General features: G+C 47.7%; 1 protein-coding gene across 2 annotated transcripts in view; it reads left to right on the top strand.

Moving 5' to 3' along the window:
* Positions 1-24,682, top strand: part of adck5 (aarF domain containing kinase 5) — a 59,263-nt gene that overhangs the window by 7,701 nt on the left and 26,880 nt on the right. For both annotated transcript variants that reach the window (XR_013549186.1, XM_078425894.1), the window contains exons 2-8: positions 4,987-5,081; positions 10,668-10,817; positions 13,317-13,392; positions 15,173-15,373; positions 17,370-17,510; positions 22,719-22,832; positions 24,005-24,136. Coding sequence is in view for 1 of the 2 variants with exons in the window: in XM_078425894.1 (XP_078282020.1) it covers positions 4,987-5,081; positions 10,668-10,817; positions 13,317-13,392; positions 15,173-15,373; positions 17,370-17,510; positions 22,719-22,832; positions 24,005-24,136 (909 nt within the window). In the remaining variant the exon portion in view is untranslated. The remainder of the gene's footprint in view (positions 1-4,986; positions 5,082-10,667; positions 10,818-13,316; positions 13,393-15,172; positions 15,374-17,369; positions 17,511-22,718; positions 22,833-24,004; positions 24,137-24,682) is intronic.

Genomic DNA, 24,682 nt, shown 5'->3' with positions numbered 1-24,682 from the left:
AAGATTGGTGTGCAATTCCAAACAGTGCAGAAAACAATTAAACTCCAACAACCGAATAAATGAATGAGGTAGAATTAAGAGTAAGAATACTTGGCAGCAGTTTCACGAAGGGTGCTTAGTTCATTAGCTATGGGGAAGAAGCTTGGCTGGATTCTGAGTTTTCACGTGGAAGGTAGAAGAGAGAGAAAAGGGAATGGCCTGGATGGCTGGAATCCTTGACGAAACCTCCTGATGCAACGGCCCGTGAGGATGGACTGGATGGAAGGAAGCCATGACCCTGTGATGGACTGGGGTGTGTTCACCAATCTCTCCAGGTTCAGGCAGAGCAGAGCAGTTGCCCCACCAGGCTGAGATGCATCCTGTCAGGATATATTCTTCAGTGATTCTGTAGAGGTTAAAGAGAATCGGCACGGTGGCGTTGTGGTCGAGCTACTGACTTATGGCGCCAGAGACACGGGTTTGATCCTGACTACGGGTCTGAAGAAGGGTCTCGACCCGAAACGTCACCCATTCCTTCTCCCCTGAGATGCTGCCTGACCTTGCTGAGTTACTCCAGCATTTTGTGAATAAATACCTTCGATTTGTACAGCATCTGCAGTTATTTTCTTGCATTACTCTGACTACGGGTGCTTGTCTGTACGGAGTTTGTACGTTCTCTCCATGGCCTGCGTGAGCTTTCTCCGAGACCTTCGGTTTCCTCCCACACTCCAAAGATGTACAAGTTTGTAGGTTAATTGGCATGGCATAAATGTGATATTGTCCCTTGTGTGTAGGGTAGTGTTAATGTGCGGGGATTGCTGGTTGGCGCGGGGCCGAAGGGGCTGTTTCCGTGCTGTATGTCTAAACTAAACTAAAATCCCCATGAACACGCCAAATATTCTCAGACACCTAAGGAAGTAAACATACTGATGTGTTTTCTTGATCACTGCATCAGTGTGAAGGGACCAGTGTGATATGGTGCCTAGAGACTTGAGAGGCTGTCGACCATCTCTACAGCAGCTCTGTGGATGAGGACAACATTGTATTCACCCCCTCACTTCCTTGGGTAAACAAGCAACTCTTTCATCTTGCTGATGTTGTGAACTAGGTATTGTCCTGACAGCATGACACAAGGTTCTCAATGTCTCTGTAACTGTAACACGATAACGCTATATTCTGCACTCTGCCACTTTCCCCTTTGCACTACCTGTTGTTACTGGTGTAATGTGTATGAAGGAACTGCAGATGCTGGTTTAAACCAAAGATAGACACAAAATGCTGGAGTAACTCAGCGGGTCAGGCCACATCTCTGGATGGAAAGCATAGGTGACATTTTGGGGCGAGACTCTTCTTCAGACTGCAGGCGTCACCTATTCTTTTTCTCCAGAGCTGCTGCCTGACCAGCTAAGTTACTCAGCACTTTGCGTCTATCGCAAATATTGATATTGCTTTATTGATACTTGGGGATAATGTTCTTAAGCTCAGGGGTGACCGCGCTTTTGCGGTTGCAGCTCCGAGACTGTGGAACAGCATCCCTCTCCCCATCAGAACTGCCCCCTCCATCGACTCCTTTAAGTCCAGGCTCAAAACCTATTTCTACTCCCTTGCGTTTGAGGCCCTCTGAAGGGGTGCTGTGAACTGTTTATGTATGTGCTGTTATGTTTGTGTGCCATTGTATGTTCGTTTCTTAGTACCTGAACTGATGTACAGCACTTTGGTCAACGTGGGTTGTTTGTAAATGTGCTATACAAATAAAATTAACTTGACTTGACTTGAAAAGCAGTGCAATATTCAAAATTGTGTATATTAAGCATTTAGCAACTACACTGCCAGGTGTAAACTTGAGCGCGTTATTCCAAAAGTACGAGCGCGTAAATCAATCTTTGGTATTAATTGAACAAGCATCTTATTCCTGAAAATACGTAGTATAAATCAAACGTGTAAAACACAAGGTGCCTGTTGTATATGTGGCAATAATAAATCAATATCAATCTTTTCTCCGCTTCACCTCATTGATGTTGTAGAACCAGCCGACAACAGTGGTATCATCAGTGAACTTGAAGATCATGTTGGCGCCTTCTCTCAGCTTTCTTCCCCACCCCCCCACAATTTATCTGAAGAAGGATCTCGACCCGAAATGTCACCTATCCATGTTCTGCAGAGATGTTCTGACCTACTGAGTTTTCCAGGACTTTGTGTCCTTTCTATCAACGTTCATGCTATTGGGTTGTAAGCTACACTGTGATATATTTCATGATCTGTGATGTGCAAATCGGCACCACTTTGTCTACAATCAAAGCACTGACCATAACTGTAGCTGCAGGTCTTGGCACACCACCAACACTCCTCTTGGACCCCAGCACAACGAGCAGTTTATATTCCCTTCACCTTTGGCCTGCCGTCCTGCCTAATCTCAGTAGGCTGTGGCTTGGCCCTGACCGCCCAACATATTTCAGCCTGTTGCTCAGGGACACCTATAAATAGCTGCTGTAATGCGCAGATGTCAATTTAGGGTGTAAGGGGAGGCCCTGCCTCTTCTGGAATCAAATTCAATTTCACTGGCACGTTTGTTCCCCACCACTGCCTCTACACCGTCTCAGTCTGAAGAAGGGTCTCGACCCGAAACGTCACCCATTCCTTCTCTCCCGAGATGCTGCCTGACCTGCTGAATTACTCCAGCATTTTGTGAATAAATCGATTTGTACCAGCATCTGCAGTTATTTTCTTATACTACACCGTCTCTTTCTCACACGCACACACACACCCAATTTTCATTATTTTAAATTACAGTCATTAATTTATAGCACTCAAAATGGCAAATCCACTCAGCATTTGGTGCTGCCACATTTTTTCTCAACCAACGTTGTTTCATTCTCTCTAATTCAGCCTTCCTTTAGACTAAAAAGAATCCTTACTTTATATTGGGTATTGGTGTTTATACACAAAATGCTGGAGTGGGACAGGGAGCATCTCTGGATAGCAGGAATGGGTGACGTTTCGGATCGAGACCCTTCGTCAGATCCGGAAAGTCACCCATTCCTTCCGTCTAGAGATGCTGCTTGTCCCACTGAGTTACTCCAGCATTTCGTGTCTATCTTCGGTGTAAACCAGTATCTGCAGTCCCGTCCTACACATTTGGTATTAGTGTATTATTGTCTCAAACATGTACCGAGACGCAGTGAAAAGTTTTGTTTGAATATTGTTCAGTCAAATCGTGCCATACATGAGTACAATTAACCAATAAACAAGTACAACAGGGTGCAAAGCGAAAAATACCAAAGTGCGGAATATAGTGTGACTGCGATGCACTTGTCGAGGAAAATGCGCAAGGTCCACGATGCGGTAGGTTGGACTACGCCCTAGCTTTGAAATAACTTGGCCTGATCACAGCATGGAAGAAGCTGTTCCTGAATCTGTAGGTACGTGAAACATGGTTGTGGTTTTGGCCGCGGGAGGCTTTGCAGCAGCCAGGTTAGGGAGCGGTTTGGGCGCAGCCTGAGGCAACGTATTAGCACCGAGATACATTGAGAAGCTTGCTTTACATGCTGTGCAGACAAATCATACTGTTCCATACATGAGCGCAACCATACGCAAGTAAAAGAGTGAAATGATGGCAAGTCGATTCTCCTCTGGGGAAGCACGCAGAAACCCTCCACGTTCTGGCACTATTTTACAGCCTCCAAGTTTCTGAAAAGTCCGAATCTTGGCCCCGGGAGATATGCACAAATCGGCGGTGGAAGGATCTGGCGGACATCTCGCTGGGCCAGGCCGACTCTTTACATCATCAATCCAGTGCCGCCAGGAAACCAGGCCTCAAAGTGAGACGTAGTAGAAATTGCACGCCTCCTTTTGGGCCAAGATCGGACTTTTCAGAGACTTGGAGATTGTTAGACGATGCCAGGATGTGGCGACTCTCTGCGTGCTTCCCCAGAAGGGAATCTACTTGCAGTCATTTTGCTCTTTTACTTGCATAGAAACATAGAAAATAGGTGCAGGAGTAGGCCATTCGGCCCTTCGAGCCTGCACCGCCATTCAATATCATATCATATATATACAGCCTGATCATGGCTGATCATTCAACTCAGTATCCTGTACCTGCCTTCTCTCCATACCCCCTGATCCCTTTAGCCACAAGGCCCACATCTAACTCCCTCTTAAATATAGCCAATGAACTGGCCTCTACTACCTTCTGTGGCAGAAAATTCCACAGATTCACCACTCTCTGTGTGAAAAAAAACTTTCTCATCTCGGTCCTAAAAGACTTCCCCTTATCCTTAAACTGTGACCCCTTGTTCAGGACTTCCCCAACATCGGGAACAATCTTCCTGCATCTAGCCTGTCCAACCCCTTAAGAATTTTGTAAGTTTCTATAAGATCCCCCCTCAATCTTCTAAACTCCAGCGAGTACAAGCCGAGTCTATCCAGTCTTTCTTCATATGAAAGTCCTGCCATCCCAGGAATTGCGTATGATTCTACTCCTGTGTGGAATGGTATGATTTGGCTGCTTGGCATGTAAAGCAAGCTTTTCATTGTATCTCGGCACATGTGGCATTAATAAATTAAACTAACTAAACTAAGGGCAGTTTGGGTCTCTGAACGATGGGAAGGGATGACGTAAAAGAGAATGGGAAGTGGATTCGCTCTTTGTGGAGCCTTGATTCATTCAGGTAGGTGTGACTGTGAACACCCTCCTGGGCTATTCGCCAAAACAAAGAGGTGATCTCTGGCAATCACGCTTTCCATTGGATGATCTCAATGCCTTTGAATGGGCAAACAAAGTTCTAACTCCACGCTGAAGATCGACACAAAATGCTGGAGTAACTCAGCGGGTCAGGCAGCATCTCTGAAGAAAAGGAATAGGCGACGTTTTGGGTCGTTTCGGCTCGGTGCGTTGGGGCGCCCACGCGAATATCTCCTGCGAATTGGAATAACTTGTGTGAAAACTCTTGTGTGCAATCTTTGACTTGTGGAAAGACGCCTGTGTAAATCTCCGTTGTTGTTTGCTAGGTATGGCTGTGCAGGCACCACTGGACATTACTGCAGAGGACGAGGCAGGTCCCCATGGTCGTTTTCAAGCGACGACTTGGCTCCAAGACTACCAGGTACACACATCGCTTATACAAACGTGCCTTGGAGCCACACGGCACAAGCTGGCCTTTTGGCCCAACATGTCTATGCTGACTAGTTGGAGTATCTGGCCACCACGTGATTGCGTTCGAGGCGGTTGCTGAAGATTCACGGGAATGTTAGAGGTTATCAGCTATAAGATGTTGGACAGACTTGCATTGTTTTCTCTGGAGTGTCGGAGGTTGAGGGGAGACCTGACAGAAGTATATAAAATGATGAGAGGTATGGATGAGGGTAGACTGTCAGAACGATAGACACAAAGTGCTGGAGTAACTCAGCGGGACAGACAGCGTCTCTGGAGTAAAAAGATGGGTGACGTTTCGGGTCGGACAGGCCAGTCTGAAGAAGGGTTTTGACCCGAAACTCACCCCTTCCTTTTCTCCAGAGATGCTGCCCGTCCCGCTGAGTTACTCCAGCTTTTTGTGCATATCCTTCTAGACCTTTCCTATCTGTATACATGCCTCTACCGCCTGTGATTTAAAAAAAAATGTCCCTCAGATTCCACATAAATCTTTCCCCTCTCGCCTTAAACCAAACGGCCTCTAGTTTTAGACTCTCCTGTGTAGAGAAAATGGTTGGGGCCATCTATGTTGTCTAAGCTCCCTCGGTTTTAAACCTATCTAAGTTCACCCCTCAACTTCCTTTGCATCAGGGAGAACAGCACTGGCCTATTGAGTCTCTCCTAACTCAAGCCCTCGAGTCACAGAACATAACAGTTCTTTTGGGTGGGCGGTTGGAGCGGTTGGAGCAGCGGCCGGGCGGTAGGTTTAGTAACCGAGCACGGGGCTTTGTTTGGGGAGTATGAGTGCCAGGGCAGTTTTTTGTTCTGGGTGTCGGATGTGGGGAATCTGGGAGTCTGATAGTCTTCCAGACATCCACATCTGCGCCAGGTGCGACGAGATGGGGCTCCTAAGGGACCGTATTAGGAACCTGGAGCGGCAGATTGATGACCTCCGTCTGGTCAGGGAGAGTGAGGAGGTTATAGATAGGAGTTACAGAGAGGTGGTCACTCCAAGACCACGGGAGGTAGACAAGTGGGTCACTGTTAGGGGGGGCAAGGAGCAGAGGCAGGGACTAGGGAGTACCCCGGTGGCTGTACCCCTTGGAAATAAGTACTCCTGTTTAAGTACTGTTGGGGGGGACAGCCTACCTGGGGGCAGCGACGGTGCCCGGGCCTCTGGCAAGGAGTCCGGCCCTGTTGCTCAGAAGGGTAGGGAAAGGAAGAGGAGAGCGATAGTAATAGGGGATTCTATAGTGAGGGGGTCAGATAGGCGTTTCTGTGGACGCAGTCGGGAGACCCGGATGGTGGTTTGCCTCCCTGGTGCCGGTGTCCGGGATGTGTCTGAGCGTGTCCAGGATATCCTGAAAGGGGAGGGAGAGGAGCCAGAGGTCGTGGTACATATAGGTACCAACAATATAGGTAGGATAAGGGAAGAGGTCCTGAAAGGAGAATTTAGGGGGCTAGGAAGAGAGTTAAAAAAAAGGACTTCCAAAGCAATAATCTCAGGCTTACTGCCTGTGCCACGCGATAGTGAGAATAGGAATGGAGTGAGGTGGAGGATAAATACGTGGCTGAGGAACTGGTGCAGGGAGCAGGGTTTCAAGTTTCTGGATCATTGGGACCTCTTCTGGGGGAAGTATGACCTGTACAAAAAGGACGGGTTGCATCTGAACCTGAGGGGAACCAATATCCTGGCGGGGAGATTTGCTAAAATAATTGCGGAGACTTTAAACTAGTACGGTTGGGGGGAGGGACTCAAACACAGATAGCTAACAGGCAGTGTGTGAGGCAGGAGGCAGAAAAGGGAAACACTCAGACCCAATATGTAGGAGAGAAAGAAGGGAAAAGAAATAAACTGAGAATAAGAAATGATGGGTCCCTTAAATGTGTATATTTTAATGCTAGGAGCATTGTAAGAAAGGTGGATGAGCTTAGAGCCTGGATTGACATCTGGAAGTGTGATGTTGTGGCGATCAGTGAAACATGGTTGCAGGAGGGTTGCGATTGGCAATTAAATATTCCAGGATTTCATTGTTTCAGATGTGATAGAATCGGAGGGGCAAGAGGTGGGGGTGTTGCATTGCTTGTCAGGGAGGATATCACAGCAGTGCTTTGGCAGGACAGACTAGAAGGCTCGATTAGGGAGGCTGTTTGGGTGGAACTCAGAAATGAGAAAGGTTTAGCAACACTTATAGGGGTGTATTATAGACCGCCAAATAGGGAACGAGAATTGGAAGAGCAAATATGTAAGGAGATAGCAGATATTAGTAGTAAGCACAGAGTGGTGATTGTGGGTGATTTCAATTTTCCGTATATAGACTGGGAATCGCATTCTGTTAAAGGGCTGGATGGTTTGGAGTTTGTAAAATGTGTGCAGGATAGTTTTTTGCAGCAATACGTAGAGGTGCCTACCAGAGAAGGGGCAGTGTTGGACCTCCTGTTAGGAAATGAGATGGGTCAGGTGACGGAGGTATGTGTTGAGGAGCACTTTGGGTCTAGTGATCACAATGCCATTAGTTTTAATATCATTATGGAGAAGGTCAAATCTGGACCAAGGGTTGAGATTTTGGATTGGAGAAAGGCTAATTTTGAGGAGATGAGAAAGGATTTAAAAGGAGTGAAATGGAAATTTTTGTTTTATTAAAAGGATATAATAGAGAAATGGAGGATATTTAAAGGTGAAATTTTGAGAGTACAGAGTCTTTATGTCCCTGTTCGGTGGAAAGGAAAGAATAATAATTTGAAAGAGCCGTGGTTTTCCAGGGAAATTGGACACTTGGTTCGGAAAAAGAGGGAGATATACAATAAATATAAGCGGCAGGGAGTAAATGAGGTTCTTGAGGAATATAAAGAATGTAAAAGGAATCTTAAGAAGGAAATTAGAAAAGCGAAAAAAAGATATGAGGATGCTTTGGCAAGTAATGTAAAAGTAAACCCCAAGGGGTTCTACAGATATGTCAATAGCAAAAGGATAGTGAGGGATAAAATTGGTCCATTAGAGAGTCAGAGTGGACAGCTATGTGCTGAGCCGGAAGAAATGGGGGAGATATTAAACAATTTCTTTTCTTCGGTATTTACCGAGGAGAAGGATATTGAATTATGTGAGGTAAGCGAAACAAGTAGAGTAGTGATGGAAATTATGAGGATTAAAGAAGAGGAGGTACGGACACTTTTGAAAAATATAAAAGTGGATAAGTCTCCAGGTCCTGATAGGATATTCCCAAGGACATTGAGGGAAGTTAGTGCAGAAATAGCAGGGGCTATGACGGAAATATTTCAAACGTCATTAGAAACGGGGATGGTGCCGGAAGATTGGCGCATTGCGCATGTTGTGCCTTTGTTTAAAAAAGGTTCTAAAAGTAAACCTAGCAATTATAGACCTATTAGTTTGACGTCTGTGGTGGGAAAATTAATGGAAAAGATACTTAGGGACAATATATATAATTATTTGGATAATCAAGGCCTGATTAGAAACAGTCAACATGGATTTGTGCCTGGAAGGTCATGTTTGACTAATCTTCTTGAATTTTTTGAAGAGGTTACCAGGGAAATTGATAAGGGCAAGGCTGTGGATGTTGTCTATATGGACTTCAGTAAGGCATTTGACAAGGTTCCACATGGAAGGTTGATTAAGAAGGTTAAATCGTTGGGTATTAATAGTGAGGTTGCAAGATGGATTCAACAATGGCTGAATGGGAGATACCAGAGGGTAACGGTTGACAATTGTATGTCAGGTTGGAGGCCAGTGTCTAGTGGAGTACCCCAAGGATCTGTATTGGGTCCACTGTTGTTTGTCATTTACATTAATGATCTGGATGATGGTGTGGCAAATTGGATTAGTAAATATGCAGATGATACTAAGATAGGTGGAGTAGTTGATAGTGAGGTAGATTTTCAAAGTCTACAGAGAGACTTGGGCCTTTTGGAAGGGTGGGCTGAAAGATGGCAGATGGAGTTTAATGCTGATAAGTGTGAGGTGCTGCATTTTGGTAGGACAAATCAAAATAGGACGTACAGGGTAAATGGTAGGGAATTGAGGAATGCAGTGGAACAGAGGGATCTGGGAATAACTGTGCATTGTTCCCTGAAGGTGGAATCTCATGTGGATAGGGTTGTGAAGAAGGCGTTTGGTATGCTTGCCTTTATAAATCAGAGCATCGAGTATAGAAGTTGGGATGTAATGTTAAAATTGTATAGGGTATTGGTGAGGCCGAATCTGGAGTATGGTGTGCAGTTCTGGTCGCCAAATTATAGGAAGGATGTCGACAAAATGGAGAGGGTACAGAGGAGATTTACTAGAATGTTGCCTGGGTTTCAGCACTTAGGCTACAGAGAGAGGTTGAACAGGTTGGGTCTTTATTCTTTGGAGCGTAGAAGGTTGAGGGGGGACTTGATAGAGGTTTTTAAAATTTTGAGAGGGACGGACAGAGTTGACGTGGGTAGGCTTTTCCCTTTGAGAGTGGGGAAGATTCCAACAAGGGGACATAGCTTCAGAATTGAGGGACAAAGGTTTAGGGGTAACATGAGGGGGAACTTCTTTACTCAGAGTGTGGTGGCTGTATGGAATGGGCTTCCGGTGGAAGTGGTGGAGGCTGGCTCGATTTTATTATTTAAGAGTAAATTGGATAGGTATATGGATAGGAGGGGATTAGAGGGTTATGGTCTGAGTGCAGGTAGATGAGACTAGGTCAGGGAGAATGGTCGGCGTGGACTGGTAGGGCCGGACAGGCCTGTTTCCATGCTGTAGTTGTTATATGGTTATATGGTTATAACAGTACAGCACAGGATCAGGCCCTTCGGCCCATAATGTCTGTGCCAAAAATGTTCAATACCGGGTCTCACTGCATATCTTTCTACTCTCCTATTTGCATATCAGTGGAGGTTTTTTATATTGTGCAGGAAGGAATTGGCTCAAACAATTTAATTCCCCTTCCCATTCCCACACTGACCTTTCTGTCCTGGGCCTCCTCCATTGTCAGGGTGAGGCCAAACGCAAATTGGAGGAACAGCATGTCATATTTCGCTTGGGCAGCTTACAGCCCAGCGGTATGAATATTGATTTCTCTCACTTCAAGTAACCCTTTCTCTCTCCATCCATCTCCCACCCAAGTCATGGCAGCTTTAAAGTCGTCTTGTTGAGTCTCATTGTCTGTACTCATTTTCACCTCGCCCACAGCGAACAATGGCTTGTTTCCTTGATCGTTGTTACTTTTTTGCATATCTTTCAATCATTTGTTCTATATCTCTTTACATCATCATCTTTATCTCTTGTTTCCCTTTGCCATGACTCTTGGTCTCAAGAAGAATCGCGACCCGAAACGTCATCGATTCCTTTGCCCCAGAGATGCTGTCTGACCCGCTGAGTTACTCCAGCTTTTTTGTGTCTGTCTGAGGATTTTTATATCGCCTGCTATTCTGTTCTCATATTTGTTCCTTTCCCCTTTGCCTCTGCCCGTTACACGAAGCCTGGTTTAGCCACACCGCGGGCGTCCAGAAGTGGTGTTGCAGAGGACTTGCAGTAATAATGGTGTGGTGTGCTGTTGTTTCTCTGCCCCTGCAGCAATGTGCATCGCCGGGGCCTGTACAAGAAGGTGCTCCTGGGGCTGGTGCTCACCCCGCCGCTCGCTGTCGGCATCGTGTGGTCCTTGTCCGATACACGTGACCGCCGGCGGATGAAGATTCTGGTCGATGGCGTCGGCCGCTTCTACAGGTAAACAGTGCCTCACAGCATCCTCCGCTGCTTGTGATCCCGTTCTGTCCCCAGGGCGGAATCGGTGGTGCAGCGGTAGAGTTGCCGCCTTATAGCACTTGCAGCTGCAGAGACCGGGTTCCATCCTGACTGTGGGCGCTGTCTGCGCGGAGTTTGTACGTTCTCCCTGTGACCGCGTGGGTTTTCTCCGAGACATTTGGTTTCCTCCCACGCTCCAAAGACGTTCAGGTTTATAAGTTAATTGGCTTGCTGCAGATATGACTTGTCCCTAGTTTTGGAAAGGGTTATAGTGTGGAGATCACTGGTCGGTGCGGACTCGGTGGGCTTGTTTCCGCGCTGTATCTTTAAACTAACCTGAACCTAAAGGTCTCCTCATTCCCGATGGCTTTGTTTCCTGGCGACGGAGGGAGACTGCACCCCCACAACTGTTTCCAGGTAACCAGTCTGAAGAAGGGTCACAGCCTGAAACTTTGCCTATTCATGTTCTCCAGAGTTGCTGCCTGACCTGCTGAGTTACTCCAGCACTTTATGCGCTACACACAATTCCAGCATCTGCAGTTCCTTGTGATTTAGTTTAGTTTAGAGATATAACAAGGAAACATGCACTTTGGCCCACCATGTCCACTCTGACCGGTGATCATTCACACTAGTTCTGTGTCATCCCACTTTCTCATCCACCCCCCCTACACACTAGGGGCAATTAACCTACAAAACCGTGCATCTTTGAGATGTGAAAGGAAACCAGAGCACATAGAAACATAGAAACAGAAAATAGGTGCAGGAGGAGGCCATTTGGCCCTTCGAGCCAGCATCGCCATTCATTGTGAACATGTCTGATCATCCACAATCAGTAACCTGTGCCTGCCTTCAATAGTTAATTTATTTGTCACATACACATAAATGTGCAGTGAAATGAAAGATTACCCACAGTCCAACAATAAGACCAATAAAAATAAGCAATAAAAATAAGCAATAACACACACAATCATAAACCAACACCAAACACAAAGAAACATCCATCACAGTGAGTCTCCTCCAGTCACCTCCTCACTGTGATGGAAGGCCAGAATGGCTTTTCTCTTCCCCTGCCGTCTTCTCCCGCGGTCAGGCTGTTGAAGTTGCCATGTCGGGGCGGTCGGGGCTCCCGACATTGAAGCCCCCGCCGGGCGGAGAAAATCCCGCGGCCTATTCCAGGCCGCGCTGGACGGTGAAAGGTCCACAGCAGGCCGATCCAAGCCCCATATCCCTTGATTCCACTAGCCCCTAGAACTCTATCTATCAAGCACCTGGAGGAAACCCATGCAGTCACGTGAAGAAGATGCAAACCCAGCACAGACCGCCTGTGTTTATGAGCCAATTACTGTTCTCAAGCAGTTTATCCATAGTCTGACAAGGATGCACTAGATAACCTGGAACAGTCATCAGCACTGGACCATCCTGACAAATGCGTTTATTTTCAAAATTGGTACTGTAATGCTCATATTTGTTTGTATACCTAACCTGTGCCTTGCAAAGTCATGAAACTACGCAAAACTAGGACCTTTGGCCTATCTAGTCCACACTGCCCAGGAAGCACCTATTTACACTAATCCTCCTTGAATCTGACATTCCATCCAGCGAAGACGTCATTGAGCTGAAAAGAGCATAGAGAAGATTTACCTGGATGTTGCCAGGACTCAAGGACCTGTGCTATGGGGAGAGGTTGGGCAAGTTGGGACTTTATTTCTTAGAGCGCATCTCTTATAGAGGCGCACAAAATCATGAGGGAAATAGGGAATCATGAGGGTGAATGTCTAGGTTAGAGATACACCGCGGAAACAGGCCCTTCTGCCCACCGGGTCCGCGCCGACCAGCGATCCCCACACATTAACACCATCCTACACCCACTGGGGCCAATTTTTACATTTACCAAGCCAATTAATTTACAAACCTGAACGTCTTTGGAGTGTGGGAGGAAACCGAAGATCTCGGAGAAAACCCACGGGGAGAACGTACAAACTCCGTACAGACAGCACCCGTAGTCGGGATGGAACCCGGGTCTCCGGCGCTGCATTCGCTGTGAGGCAGCAACTCTACTTCTGCGCCACCGAACCATAGTCTTTTTTCCCAGCATAGGCGAATCGAGAACTAGAGGGTTGGGTTTAATTTATAGATGAAGCATGAAAACAGGCCCTTTGGCCCACCAAGTCCACACTGACCATCGATCATCCTTTCACACGAGTTCTATGTTACCTCGCGTTCCCCCAACCACTTCCTGCCCATTAGGCCAATCAACCAACAATCTGCATGTCTTTGGGATATGGGGGAAAACCATAGCACCTGGCGGAATCCCACCTGCTCACAGGGTGAACATGCAAACTCCATACACACAGATCCCAATGTCAGGATCAAACCTGGGTCTCTGGCATTGGTTACCGAATGTGCTGAACGATCAGTGAGGATGTTTGAAGGTTGGAGCGGGTTTTTTTTCGCCTCACTGGTCTATTCTTGCCCATCCAGGTCTATTTACATTGGAGTAAAAATTTCTGTGGATTACTGGTGGACCATAAATGTTAAACTACATGGAGTAAACGAGGTACGTTTCAGCGTTGACTTAATAAAGTCCTGTTTCCTCTCCATTTCTTTGGTCTGAGGTCCCACATGCATTCACTTGCTCCTTTTCTCTTGTGAAAGTCCCTCAATGGCAAGAGGACATTACCCCTGAGGCGCAGTGCCAATTCACCAGGGTGGGTCGGGTCTTTGGGGAGATGAATCACGAGAGCGTATTGTCATGCTCCAGTCTGAAGAGGGCCCCGAAACGTCGTCTGTCCATCTCCCTCCACAGATGCTGCCTGACCCACTGACTCCTCCAGCACTTTGTATTCTCCACAATCCAGCATCTGCAGTTTCTTATGTCCCCCATTGTCATATAACGTACTGAAGAGTGAAAGGCCTGGATAGAGTGGATGTGGAGAGGATGTTTCCACTAGTGGGAGAGTCTAGGACCAGAGGCCACAGCCTCAGAATAAAGGGACGTACCTTCAGAAAGGAGATGAGGAGGGATTTCTTTGGTCAGAGGGTGGTGAATCGGACGGGGATTCATTGCCACAGAACGGGTGTCAGGAGTTATGGGGAGAAGGCGGGAGAATGTGGTTGAAAAGGAATGCTAGATCAGCCATGATTGAATGGCGGAGTGGATGATGGGCCGAATGGCCGAATTATGCTTCTAGAACTTGTGTTCCTTGGCTTGAGAAATCAGTAAGGGAGACAAAAAGAATTGCAGGTACTGGAATAAAACACACCAAATGCTGGGGTAACTCAGTGGGTCAGGGAACAACATGGATGGGCGATGTTTCGGGTTGGCAACCAATTTGCCCGAAGAAGGGTCCAGACCCAAAATGTCCGGTCCATTCCCTCCACTCCTGACATGCTCAGCTCCTCCAGCAAAGGTGTTTGACGAAATTAGTCAAAATAAGTGACAGAACAGGTAACGAGAAACTATCTCATCAGGTGAGCCAAAAATGCAAACAGAAAATGTTGTGAATGCTCACCAGGTCAGGCAGCAATTTGAGGCCTTTGCCAGAACCAGGATTGAGAGAGAAAAAAACAAGTTAGTTGCAAAGGATACAGAAGAGGTTCAACAGGGTGTTACCTGGGCTTGTGGGATAATGTTGGAGGGAGGGGTTGGATGGGCTGGGACCTATTTTCTTTGGGGTGTGGGAGACTGAGGGGTGATCTCATTGAGGTGTACAAGATCAAGGATAACATGTAGAGGTTGACACGAGCTGCCAGAAGTATCTTGGATCAGGCTGCTTGTGGCTAGGTGGTAGCTTTGTCACCAAGAAGGCAAACCACCCTGAACGCTGAATTCCCTCAATTCCTCAAGTGCTGGTAGAGGTGATTGTAAAACTCAATGAATATGCACCATCTGACAATAGACAATAAGTGCAGGGGGAGGCCATTCGGCCATTCGAGCCAGCACCGCCATTCAATATGATCATGGCTGATCATTCTCAATCAGTACCCCGTTCCTGCCTTCTCCCCATACCCCCTGACTCCGCTATCCTTAAGAGCTCTATCCAGCTCTCTCTTGAATGCATTCAGAGAATTGGCCTCCACTGCCTTCTGAGGCAGAGAATTCCACAGATTCACAACTCTCTGACTGAAAAAGTCTGCCTATCAAACCCCCCTCTCTCCTCTCTGCCAGCTCCCTCTCCTCCCCTATAATCGGTTTGAAGAAGGGTCCCGACCCGAACTGTCACCTAACCATGTTCTCCAGGGATGCTGCCTGACCCGCTGGGTCACTCCAACACTTTGTGCCCTTTGATGAATGTGCGGGGGTGGGTTAACAGTGCTGTTCTCTTGGATGCCGCCAGGACAATCCGGACTACATCACCACCATGTCCGCCTGCCACCAGCGGGGTGCAGACCTCATCGTGGACGGTGCCATCAGGAACGCCGGCCTGTACATCAAGCTGGGCCAAGGGCTGTGCTCCTTCAATCACCTGCTCCCTCCAGAGTACATTAACTCCCTGCGGGTGCTCGAGGACAAGGCCATCAACAGGAGGTACAAGGAGGTACGTCCGACGATTGCCGCTCAGAGGTAACGCTGCAGCACGGGACCCCAGTGGCCACATCAGGCTGCTGACAGTTCCGTATCAGTTCAGTTTATTGTCACGTGTACAGTGAAAAGCTTTTGTTGCATGCTAACCAGTCAGCGGAAAGACCATACACGATTACATTCGAGCTATTTACGGTATAGATACGTGATAAGGGAATAACGTTTAGTGCAAGGTAAAGCCAGCAAAGTCCGATCAAGGATAGTCCGAGGGTCACCAAAGAGTAGTTCAGCACTGCTCTCTGGTTGTGGTAAGATGATTCACTTGCCTGATAACAGTTGGGAAGAAACGGTCCATGAATCTGGAGGTGTGCGTTTTCACACTTCTGTAACTTTTGCCTGATGGGAGAGAGGAGAAGAGGGAGTGGCCAGGGTGCGACTTGTCCTTGATTATGCTCCTGGCCTTGCCGAGGCAGCGCGAGGTATAAATGGAGTCAATGGAAGGGAGGTTGGTTTCTGTGTCCACAATTTGCTGCAATTTCTTGTGGTCCTGGATGGAGCTGTTCCCCAAACCAAGCTGTGATGCATCCTGAAACATGGCTTTCTGTGGTGCATCTGTAGAAGTAGGTGAGAGTTGTCGGGCGTCCTAAGCCTTCTAAGGATGTAGAGATGTTAGTGTGCTTTCTTGGTCGTTGCTTCAATATGGGTGGTCCAGGAGAAGTTGTTGGTGACATTGACTCCTAGGAATTTGAAGTTTCAGCCAGCTCTACTTTGGCACTGTCAATGCAAACTGGGGTGGGTTTGTGGGAAGGAGACTTCACCTCCTGAAGTCGATCACTATCTCCTTTGTCTTGCTGACATAGAGAGAAAGGATGTTGTCTCGTTTGGCCAGTCACGGCTTGCCCACTGGTAAACAAACCTCCCCCTCAGCTCCGCACCGAGCTCCCATCTCAGTCCTGCAGTCCCTCAGTTTCGGGAGGTCTCAGCAGAGAAACTACTCACATCTGCTCAGGTTGATGAGCATTTCCCCACCATGGATTGTGCCTGACCCTGTGACCAACCCTTCTCTGCTCTGGATTTAAGATGGACACTATTTTATTTATTTGTTTGTTTCGTGCATGAGCTTCCCCTTGTTTGGTCTGACCGTGGGCACCGACCTCCTGGTCTGGGACGGAACCGGGTCAGAGTCTAGCTCTGGGCACCAACCTCCTCTGGTCTGGGTCAGGCTCTGACCCTCTGCACTGGCCTCATTTGGTCTGGATCTGAGCTTGCACACTGACATCCTCTGGCGCGGATCTAACCCGGGTCATGATCTGACCCTGAGCACTGACCTTCTGGTCTTGGTCTGAACCAATTTAGTTTATTGTCTCATGTACTGAGGTACAAAGAGTTGTTGCGTGTTATCCAGTCAGCAGAAAAACTAGACATGATTACGAACAAGCTAAACACAGGATAAAAGGAACACAAGATAAAGTCCAGTAAACTCCGATTAAAGATAGTTCAAAGGTCTTCAATGGGGTAGACAAGACCTCAAGACCACTCTCTAGTTGGTGATAAATGTTCAGTTGCCTGATAACATGTCCCTGAATCTGGAGGCATGTGTTTTCACATTCCTGTACCTCTTGTCTGGTGGGAGAGGGGGGATGGAGTGACCGGGGTGAGACTCGTCCCTGTGTCTGACCCTGAGCACTGGCCACCTGGGCCTGAACCAGGTCAAGGTCCGACCCTATCGTGACGAGCTCTCCCTCCATATCATTCTCCTGAAGTGCAGGTGCTCCTCAACTTATGGTGGGGTTACGTTCCGAGAAACCCATCGCCAACCGAAAATCTGGTACGTTGAAATGCATTTAATACACGCGATCACGTGGCCGGAAGCCAGCGGCGGCTCGCCACGGTCGCTGCCGTTTGCACCATCGCAACGTTGAAATATCGCAAGTCGAAGCATCGTTAGTCGGGGAGTATTTGTAGATGTATGTACAAAATATTCTTCATCCTTCTCTTTTTGATATTGGCAGCTTGATCTATTGTTCTTTGAAGATTTTAAGAGCACCCCAGAAATAATGTTCAAGCGCTTTGATCCAGAGCCATTCGCAGCGGCCAGTCTCTCTCAAGTCCACAAGGCAGAGCTGCAGGACGGGACATCCGTGGCCGTTAAAGTAAGTCCCTCCACTGCACCTAAGGCCCAGAACCCAGCTCTGACCCCACGCACGCAACCACCCAATGTGAACGCCAAAAAGCAAACACTGCCGACTTCAAATGACCGCCTTGACTTGTCCCCGACTGAATCTATCGGAGAAATGTTTACTCGGTTTCCCAGTCGATGTTACGAATTTGGTCATTGAGGCGCAGGGTGGCATAGCTGGTAGAGCTGCTGCCTCGCAGCGCCAGTGACCCGGGTTCAATCCTGACTATGGGCGCTGTCTCGGTGTGGAGTTTGCACGTTCTCCCTGTGACCACGTGGGTTTCCTCCGGGTGCTCCGGTTTCCTCCCACATCCCAAAGACGTGCGGGTTTGTGGGCTAATTGGCCCTTTGTAAATTGGCCCCTGGTGTGTGGGGGAGTGGATGAAAAAGTGGGATAACATAGAACCAGTGTGAACCGGCGATCGATGGTCGGCGTGGACTCGGTGGGCCGAAGGGCCTCTTCCCATGCTGTATCTTTAAACAAAAAGTTTCCCACCAGTGGATCTTGCAGCCAGTGCCTCGGTGTGGAGGGAGTGGGTGTGGAGGGAGTGGGTGCGAAAGTGGGTTATCATGGAACTAGTGTGAATAATAATAATAATAATATATTCCTTTATTCGTCCCACACCGGGCAAATTCACATGGGTGACCATTGGTCAGCGTAGACTTGGTGGGCCAAAGGGAATGTTTCCATGCTGTATCTTTCAAGCAATCAATCAAGAATGAAGTCATGCATTTTAGGACGTAACGTGTTGATACACAGAGGGACCGTGGGGCACGTTGATAGCTCCCTGAAAATGGTGACATGGGTGGATGGGTAGTGATGGAGATATCCTTGCCTTTGTAAGTCACGGCATTGAGTATAAGAATTGGCGTGTTATGCTGCAGCTGAGCGAAACATTGGCCAGGCTGCACTTGGAATATTATGTGCAGGAAGGAATTGCAGATGCTGATTTAAACCGAAGATAGACACAAAATGCTTGAGTGGCTCAGCGAGACAGGCAGCATCTCTGGAGAGAAGGAATGGGTGACGTTTCGGCTCGAGACCTTTCTTCAGACTGCTCTGGAGAGAAGGGGTTTGTGACGTTTCAGGTCGACAAACTTCTTCAGAGTCTGAAGAAGGGTACTGACCCGAAACGTCACCCATTCCTTCTCTCCAGAGATTCCGCCTGCCCTGCAGAGTTACTCCAGCATTTTGTGTCTATCTTAGAATATTATGTGCAGTTCTGGTCACCGCACTACAATAAGGATGTGGCCGGAACAGTGAGTGAAGAAGAAATACACCAGGATGTTGCCTGGAATGAAAGGCAGAAGTTTTTTTAGTTTTAAAGATACAGTGTGGAAACAGGCCCTTCGGCCCACCGAGTCTGTGCCGACCAGCGATCCCCACACATTAGCACCATCCTACACACACTGGGGTCAATCTACAATTTCAAGCCAATTAGCCTGAAAACCTGTACGTCTTTGGAGTGTGGGATGAAACCGGAGCACCCGGAGAAAACCCACGCAGGTCACGGGGAGAACACACAAACTCTGTACCGACAGCACCAGTAGTCAGGATCAAGCCTGGTTCTCCGGTGCTGTGAGGTAGCAACTATCGCTGTGCAGCCCGGAGTAGTTCTAAGGAGAGATTGGTTTGGTCATTTATTCTTACTGAAATATAGGAGGCTGTGGAGTGGTCTCATAGTGGTTGATGTAATATTGCGGAGCATAGGTAAGGTAGATGATCAGGTCTTTCCCCTAAGGTGGGGAAATCTAGGACTAGAGGGCACAGGCTTGAGGTGAGAAAAATGTAAAGGGGTTTTGAGGGGTAACGTTTTCACACACAGGGTATTTGGAACGAGCTGCCAGAGGAAGTGGTAGATGTAGGTGCAATTGCAATGTTTAAAAGCCATTTAGATATGAAGGGACCAGAGGGATGTAGGCCAGATGGGGGCAAATAGGACTGGCATGGATGGGTATAATGGTTGATGGGGTCATTTAGGTGCTGTATAACTCTAGGGAAACTGCAGCACCTTGGCACAGCTGGTGGATGCTGCCTCACAGATTCAGAGACCCAGCTGCAATCGCAACCTTGAGTGTGTCTGTGTGTGGAGTTTGCACATTCTCCCTGTGACTCTGGAGTACTGCGTGCAGTTTTGGTCTCCTAATTTGAGGGAGGACATCCTTGCTATTGAGGCAGTGCAGCGTAGGTTCACGGGGTTAATCCCCGGGTTGGCGGGACTGTCATATATTGAAAGAATGGAGCGACTCGGATTGTATTCACTGAAATTTAGAAGGATGAGAGGGGATCTTATAGAAACGTATAAAATTATAAAAGGACTGGACGAGCTAGATGCAGGAAAAATGTTCCCAATGTTGGGGGAATCCAGAACCAGGGGCCACCGTCTCAGAATAAAAGGGAGGCCATTTAAAACTGAGGTGAGAAAAAACTTTTTCACCCAGAGAGTTGTGAATTTGTGGAATTCTGTGCCACAGAAGGCAGTGGAGGCCAATTCACTGGCTGAATTTAAAAGGGAGTTAGAGCTCTAGGGGCTAGCGGAATCAAGGGATACGGGGAGAAGGCAGGCACGTTACTGATTATGGATGATCAGCCTTGATCACAATGAATTGCAGTGCTGGCTCAAAGGGCCAAATGGCCTCCTCCTGCACCTATTTTCTATGTTTCTATGACTGCATGGGCTTCTTTCAGATGCTCCAGTTTCGTCTCGTCTTCCAAAGACGTGAGGGTCAGTAGGTGGGCAGAGATAGACATTCAGAACTTTTCTCCCAGGGTGAAAATCTTTCCCATCACCTAAAACCTAATCTCTCTAGTTCTTGATTGTCCTACCCTGGGAAAAAGACTGTGTATTCACTCTTTCTATTCCCCACATGAACTTATGCACCCGTTTAAGATCACCCTTCGGTCCCCTGCAATCCAAGGAATAAAGTCCCAGCCTTCCCAGCCTCTCCCTACAGCTCAGGCCCTGGAGTCCAAGCAACATCCTCGTAAATCTTCTCTGCACTCTTTCCAGCTTGACGACATCCTTCCTTTGGCAGGGTGACCAAAACTGAACACAATACAGGTGCTCCTCGACTTACGATGAGGTTACGTTCCGAGAAACCCATCGGAAACCGAACATATCGTAAGTCGAAATGCATTGAATACACTATAGATCACGTGGCCGAAATATCGTACGTCGAAGCATCGTAAGGCGGGGAGCATCTGTACTCCAAATGTGGCCTTCACAACTGTGACATAACATCCCAATATTCTATACTCAATTCACTGACTGATGAAGGTCAAAAGACTTCGAACAACAAATTATCCTCCAACATTTCCGTCACCTCCAACGGGATCCCACTACTGGCCGCATCTTCCCATCCCCACCCCTTTCTGCTTTCCGCAGAGACCATTCCCTCCGTAACTCCCTGGTCCACTTGTCCCTTCCCACCCATACCACCCCCTCACCAGGTACTTTCCCCTGCAACCGCAGGAGATGCACCACCTGTCCATTTACCTCCCCCCTCGACTCCATCCATGGAACCAAAAAATCTTTCCAGGTGAGGCAGAGGTTCACCTGCACCTCCTCCAACCTCATCTATTGCATCCGTTGTTCCAGATGTCAACTTCTCTACATCGGCAAGACCAAACGCAGGCTCGGTGATCGTTTCGCTCAACACCTCCGACTCAACCAACCTAATCTCCCGGTCGCTCAGCACTTCAACTCCCCCTCCCACTCCCAGACTGACCTTTCTGTCCTGGGCCTCCTCCATTGTCATAGTGAGGCCCAGCGCAAATTGGAGGAACAGCATCTCATATTTCGCTTGCGCAGTTTACACCCCAGTGGTATGAATATTGACTTCTCTAACTTCAGATAGTTCCTCTGTCCCTCTCCTTCCCCTCCCCCTTTCCAGTTCTCCCACTGTCTTCCTTTCTCCTACTACATAGCGTTCTCTCCTACTAGAGTTCTAGGGGCTAGCGGAATCAAGGGATATGGGGAGAAGGCAGGCACGGGGTATTGATTGGGGACGATCAGCCATGATCACAATGAATGGCAGTGCTGGCTCGAAGGGCCGAATGGCCTCCTCCTGCACCTATTTTCCATGTTTCTATGTTTACATCCTATCTTTGTCCCGCCCCCTCCCCTGACATCAGTCTGAAGAAGGGTGTCGACCCAAAACGTCACCCATTCCTTCTCTCCTGAGATGCTGCCTGACCCGCTGAGTTACTCTAGCATTTTATGTCTACCTTCTAAAAGACTTTGAATCTTCTGCTTTGCTTTGCAAAAAGAGCCGTTTGCCACTACCTTTCCTCAGTAGCCTGGCTCTGATATATCCATCACCAGCAGTAGGTTTCTTTCTACCCATCTACTCCCATCAATCTCCTGAACATCAAATTCCCTCTCATCACCAAATACCTTTCGAAACACTCTTCCCAGCAAACATAGTTACTTCTCACAACCAACTTTTCGGAGCCTACATAACGCTCTGGAGAGTTGATGCTGATTTCGTAATTTGAGAGGGAAATGTTTTAATAAGAACTTGCGAGGCAACTTTCTGACGCAGATAGTGGTGACATGTAGAGAGAGTGCTGGTCTTAGTGGTATATAGAATTGTGAGGGGAAAATATTGGGTGAATGCTCAGTCTTTTTACCCCATGGTAGAGACGTCCAGAACCAGAGGACATAGATTGAAGATGAGAGAGGAAAAATTTAATCGGATCCCGAGGGACAACCTTTTCACACAGAGGGTGGTGGGTATGTGGAACAAGCTGCCAGAGGAGGTGGTTGAGGCAGGTACAATAAGGGTGGCGCAGCGGCAGAGTTGCTACCTTAAAACCCCGGAGACCCGGGTTGGATCCTGACTACGGGTGCTGTGTGTATGGAGTTTGTACGTTCTCCCTGTGGTTGTTTCTCCGCGTGATCTGGATTCCTCTCACACTCCGAATACGTACAGGTTTGTAGGTTAATTAGCTTCTGTAAAAATTGTAAGTTGTCCTTAGTGTGTAGGATAGTGCTAGTGGAGCGATGATTTGCAGACTCGATGGGCCAAAGGGCCTGTTTCCACACTGTGTCTCAAGTTTCAAGCACCCATGGGCAGGATCGAACCCGAGTCTGGTGCTGTAAGGCAGCAAGTCTACCGCTGCGCCACCGTGCCGCCCCACTGTACAGAACAATAACCTTCTTTCTCCACCTGCTTTCAGGTTCAGTTTATTGATCTACGGGACCGGTTTGATGGAGATATCCTGACCCTTGAGTTCCTCTTGACCATAGTTCAGTTCATGCACCCGAAGTTTGCATTCAGCTGGGTTTTGCAGGTGAGAGCCGCCTTTGTTACAGAATGTTGAGTTGATGCTGATAGGTTCTGGAACAGACGAAATGTGTTGGAAGGAACTGCAGATGCTGGTTTACACCGAGCATAGACACAAAATGCTGGAGTAACTGGTCCTGGAACAGATTGTCAGGTTTGTTTAATGTTTTCAAGGGAGAGTTAGATTTAGCTCATCGGGCTAAAGGAATCAAGGGATATGGCGAAAAAGCAGGAACGGGATACGATTTTGGATGATCAGCCATGATCATATTGAATGGCGGTGCTGGCTCGAAGGGCCGAATGGCCTACTCCTGCACCTATTTTCTATGTTTCTATGACACGGGTGCAGTTGTAGTCTGATCACACGTCACTGACTACAGCACGTCCACGGTCTATCTTGTAAAGTTTTTTTTAAACGACACAATGCTTTACCTAATGACTTTACCTTTCACTGTTCACATGCTTTAATCCCCTGTCTATATGTATTGTATTGTGTTGCACTGTCTAATTGTATTGTACTGTATCGTATTGTACTGCACTGTCATCCTCTGTTTATATGTTTTGCATTTGTATTGCACTATCCCCCGGAGGCACGTGCGATAGGAAAGATGTTGTTAAGCTGTAAAAGATTTTGACAAGAAAGACTTGTGGATGTTATTTTACCATAGTTTAGAGTTATAAGAGGTGGGTTGACCATCGATCTCGGGGGCGGGATGGTTGATGTTACAAGTTGACAGTAGGCATCAGTCCTGCAGAAACCCTCCAGCAGTTTGTAGTGGTATCCATATTGGTTTATTATTGTCACATATACCAAGATACCGTGAAAATCTTTTGTTTGTCTGCTATTTAGTCAGATCAAATCATACTATACATAAGTATACACAAGCATAATACCAAGTATAGAATCAAGGTTCGATCCTGACCACGGGTGCTGCCTGTACGGAGCTTGTACGTTGATCGCGTGGGTTTTCCCCGGGTGCTCTGGTTTCCTCACACACTCCAAAGACGTACAGGTTTGTAGGTTAATTGGCTTTGGTAAAAAATAGTAAATTGTCCCTAGTGTGTGGGATAGTGGGGATCGCTGGTCGGCACGGACTCGGCGGGCCGAAGGGCCTGTACCGTGCTGTATCTTGAAACTAATAGAGTGTTACAGCTGTGTTTCATATTCTGTGCCCACAGGACCTGAAGGGAACTCTGGCCCAGGAACTGGACTTTGAGAATGAAGGCCGCAATGCCGAGCGCTGTGCGCAAGATCTGAGTCACTTCAAATTTCTCGTCATTCCCAAGGTGTACTGGAAGCATACCAGCAAGGTGAGGCTGCAGGAGATGTACCCTGATGCCCCTTCATCAGGCCGGCTCAGTCGAGTGGGGCAGCTGGTAGGGCCGCTGCTGCACAGCACCAGAGACCTGGATTCCATCCTGACCTCAGTTGCTGTCTGTGTGGATTTCATAAGTTCAGAATTGGTCCGCTCGGCCCGTCTAGTCCACTCCGCCTTTCATTCCTGGCTGATCTATTGGTCCCTCTCAACCCCATTCTCCTGCCTTCTCCCTGACATCCACACTAATCAAGAACCTATCGATCTCCACCTTAAAAATATCCATCAACTTGGCCTCCACAGCCTTCAGTGGCAATGAATTCCACAGATTCACCGCCCACTGACGAAAAAAAATCCTCATCTTCTCCTTTCTAAAGTTCCATTCTTTTAATCTGAGGCTATGGGTCTGGTCCTAGAATTTCCCGCTAGTGGAAACATCCTCTCTACATCCACTCTATCTCAGGCCTTTCACTATTCAAGTTTGCAGCTTCTCTCGATGACCGTGTGGGTTTCCTCCCGGTTCCTCCCATATCCCACAGGC

Source organism: Rhinoraja longicauda, chromosome 2, assembly GCF_053455715.1.
Source record: "Rhinoraja longicauda isolate Sanriku21f chromosome 2, sRhiLon1.1, whole genome shotgun sequence".
In the NCBI taxonomy this organism is placed as follows: domain Eukaryota; kingdom Metazoa; phylum Chordata; class Chondrichthyes; order Rajiformes; family Arhynchobatidae; genus Rhinoraja; species Rhinoraja longicauda.
The sequence above is the reverse complement of the archived record's forward strand: the minus strand, read 5'-3'. Positions and strand labels throughout refer to the sequence as shown.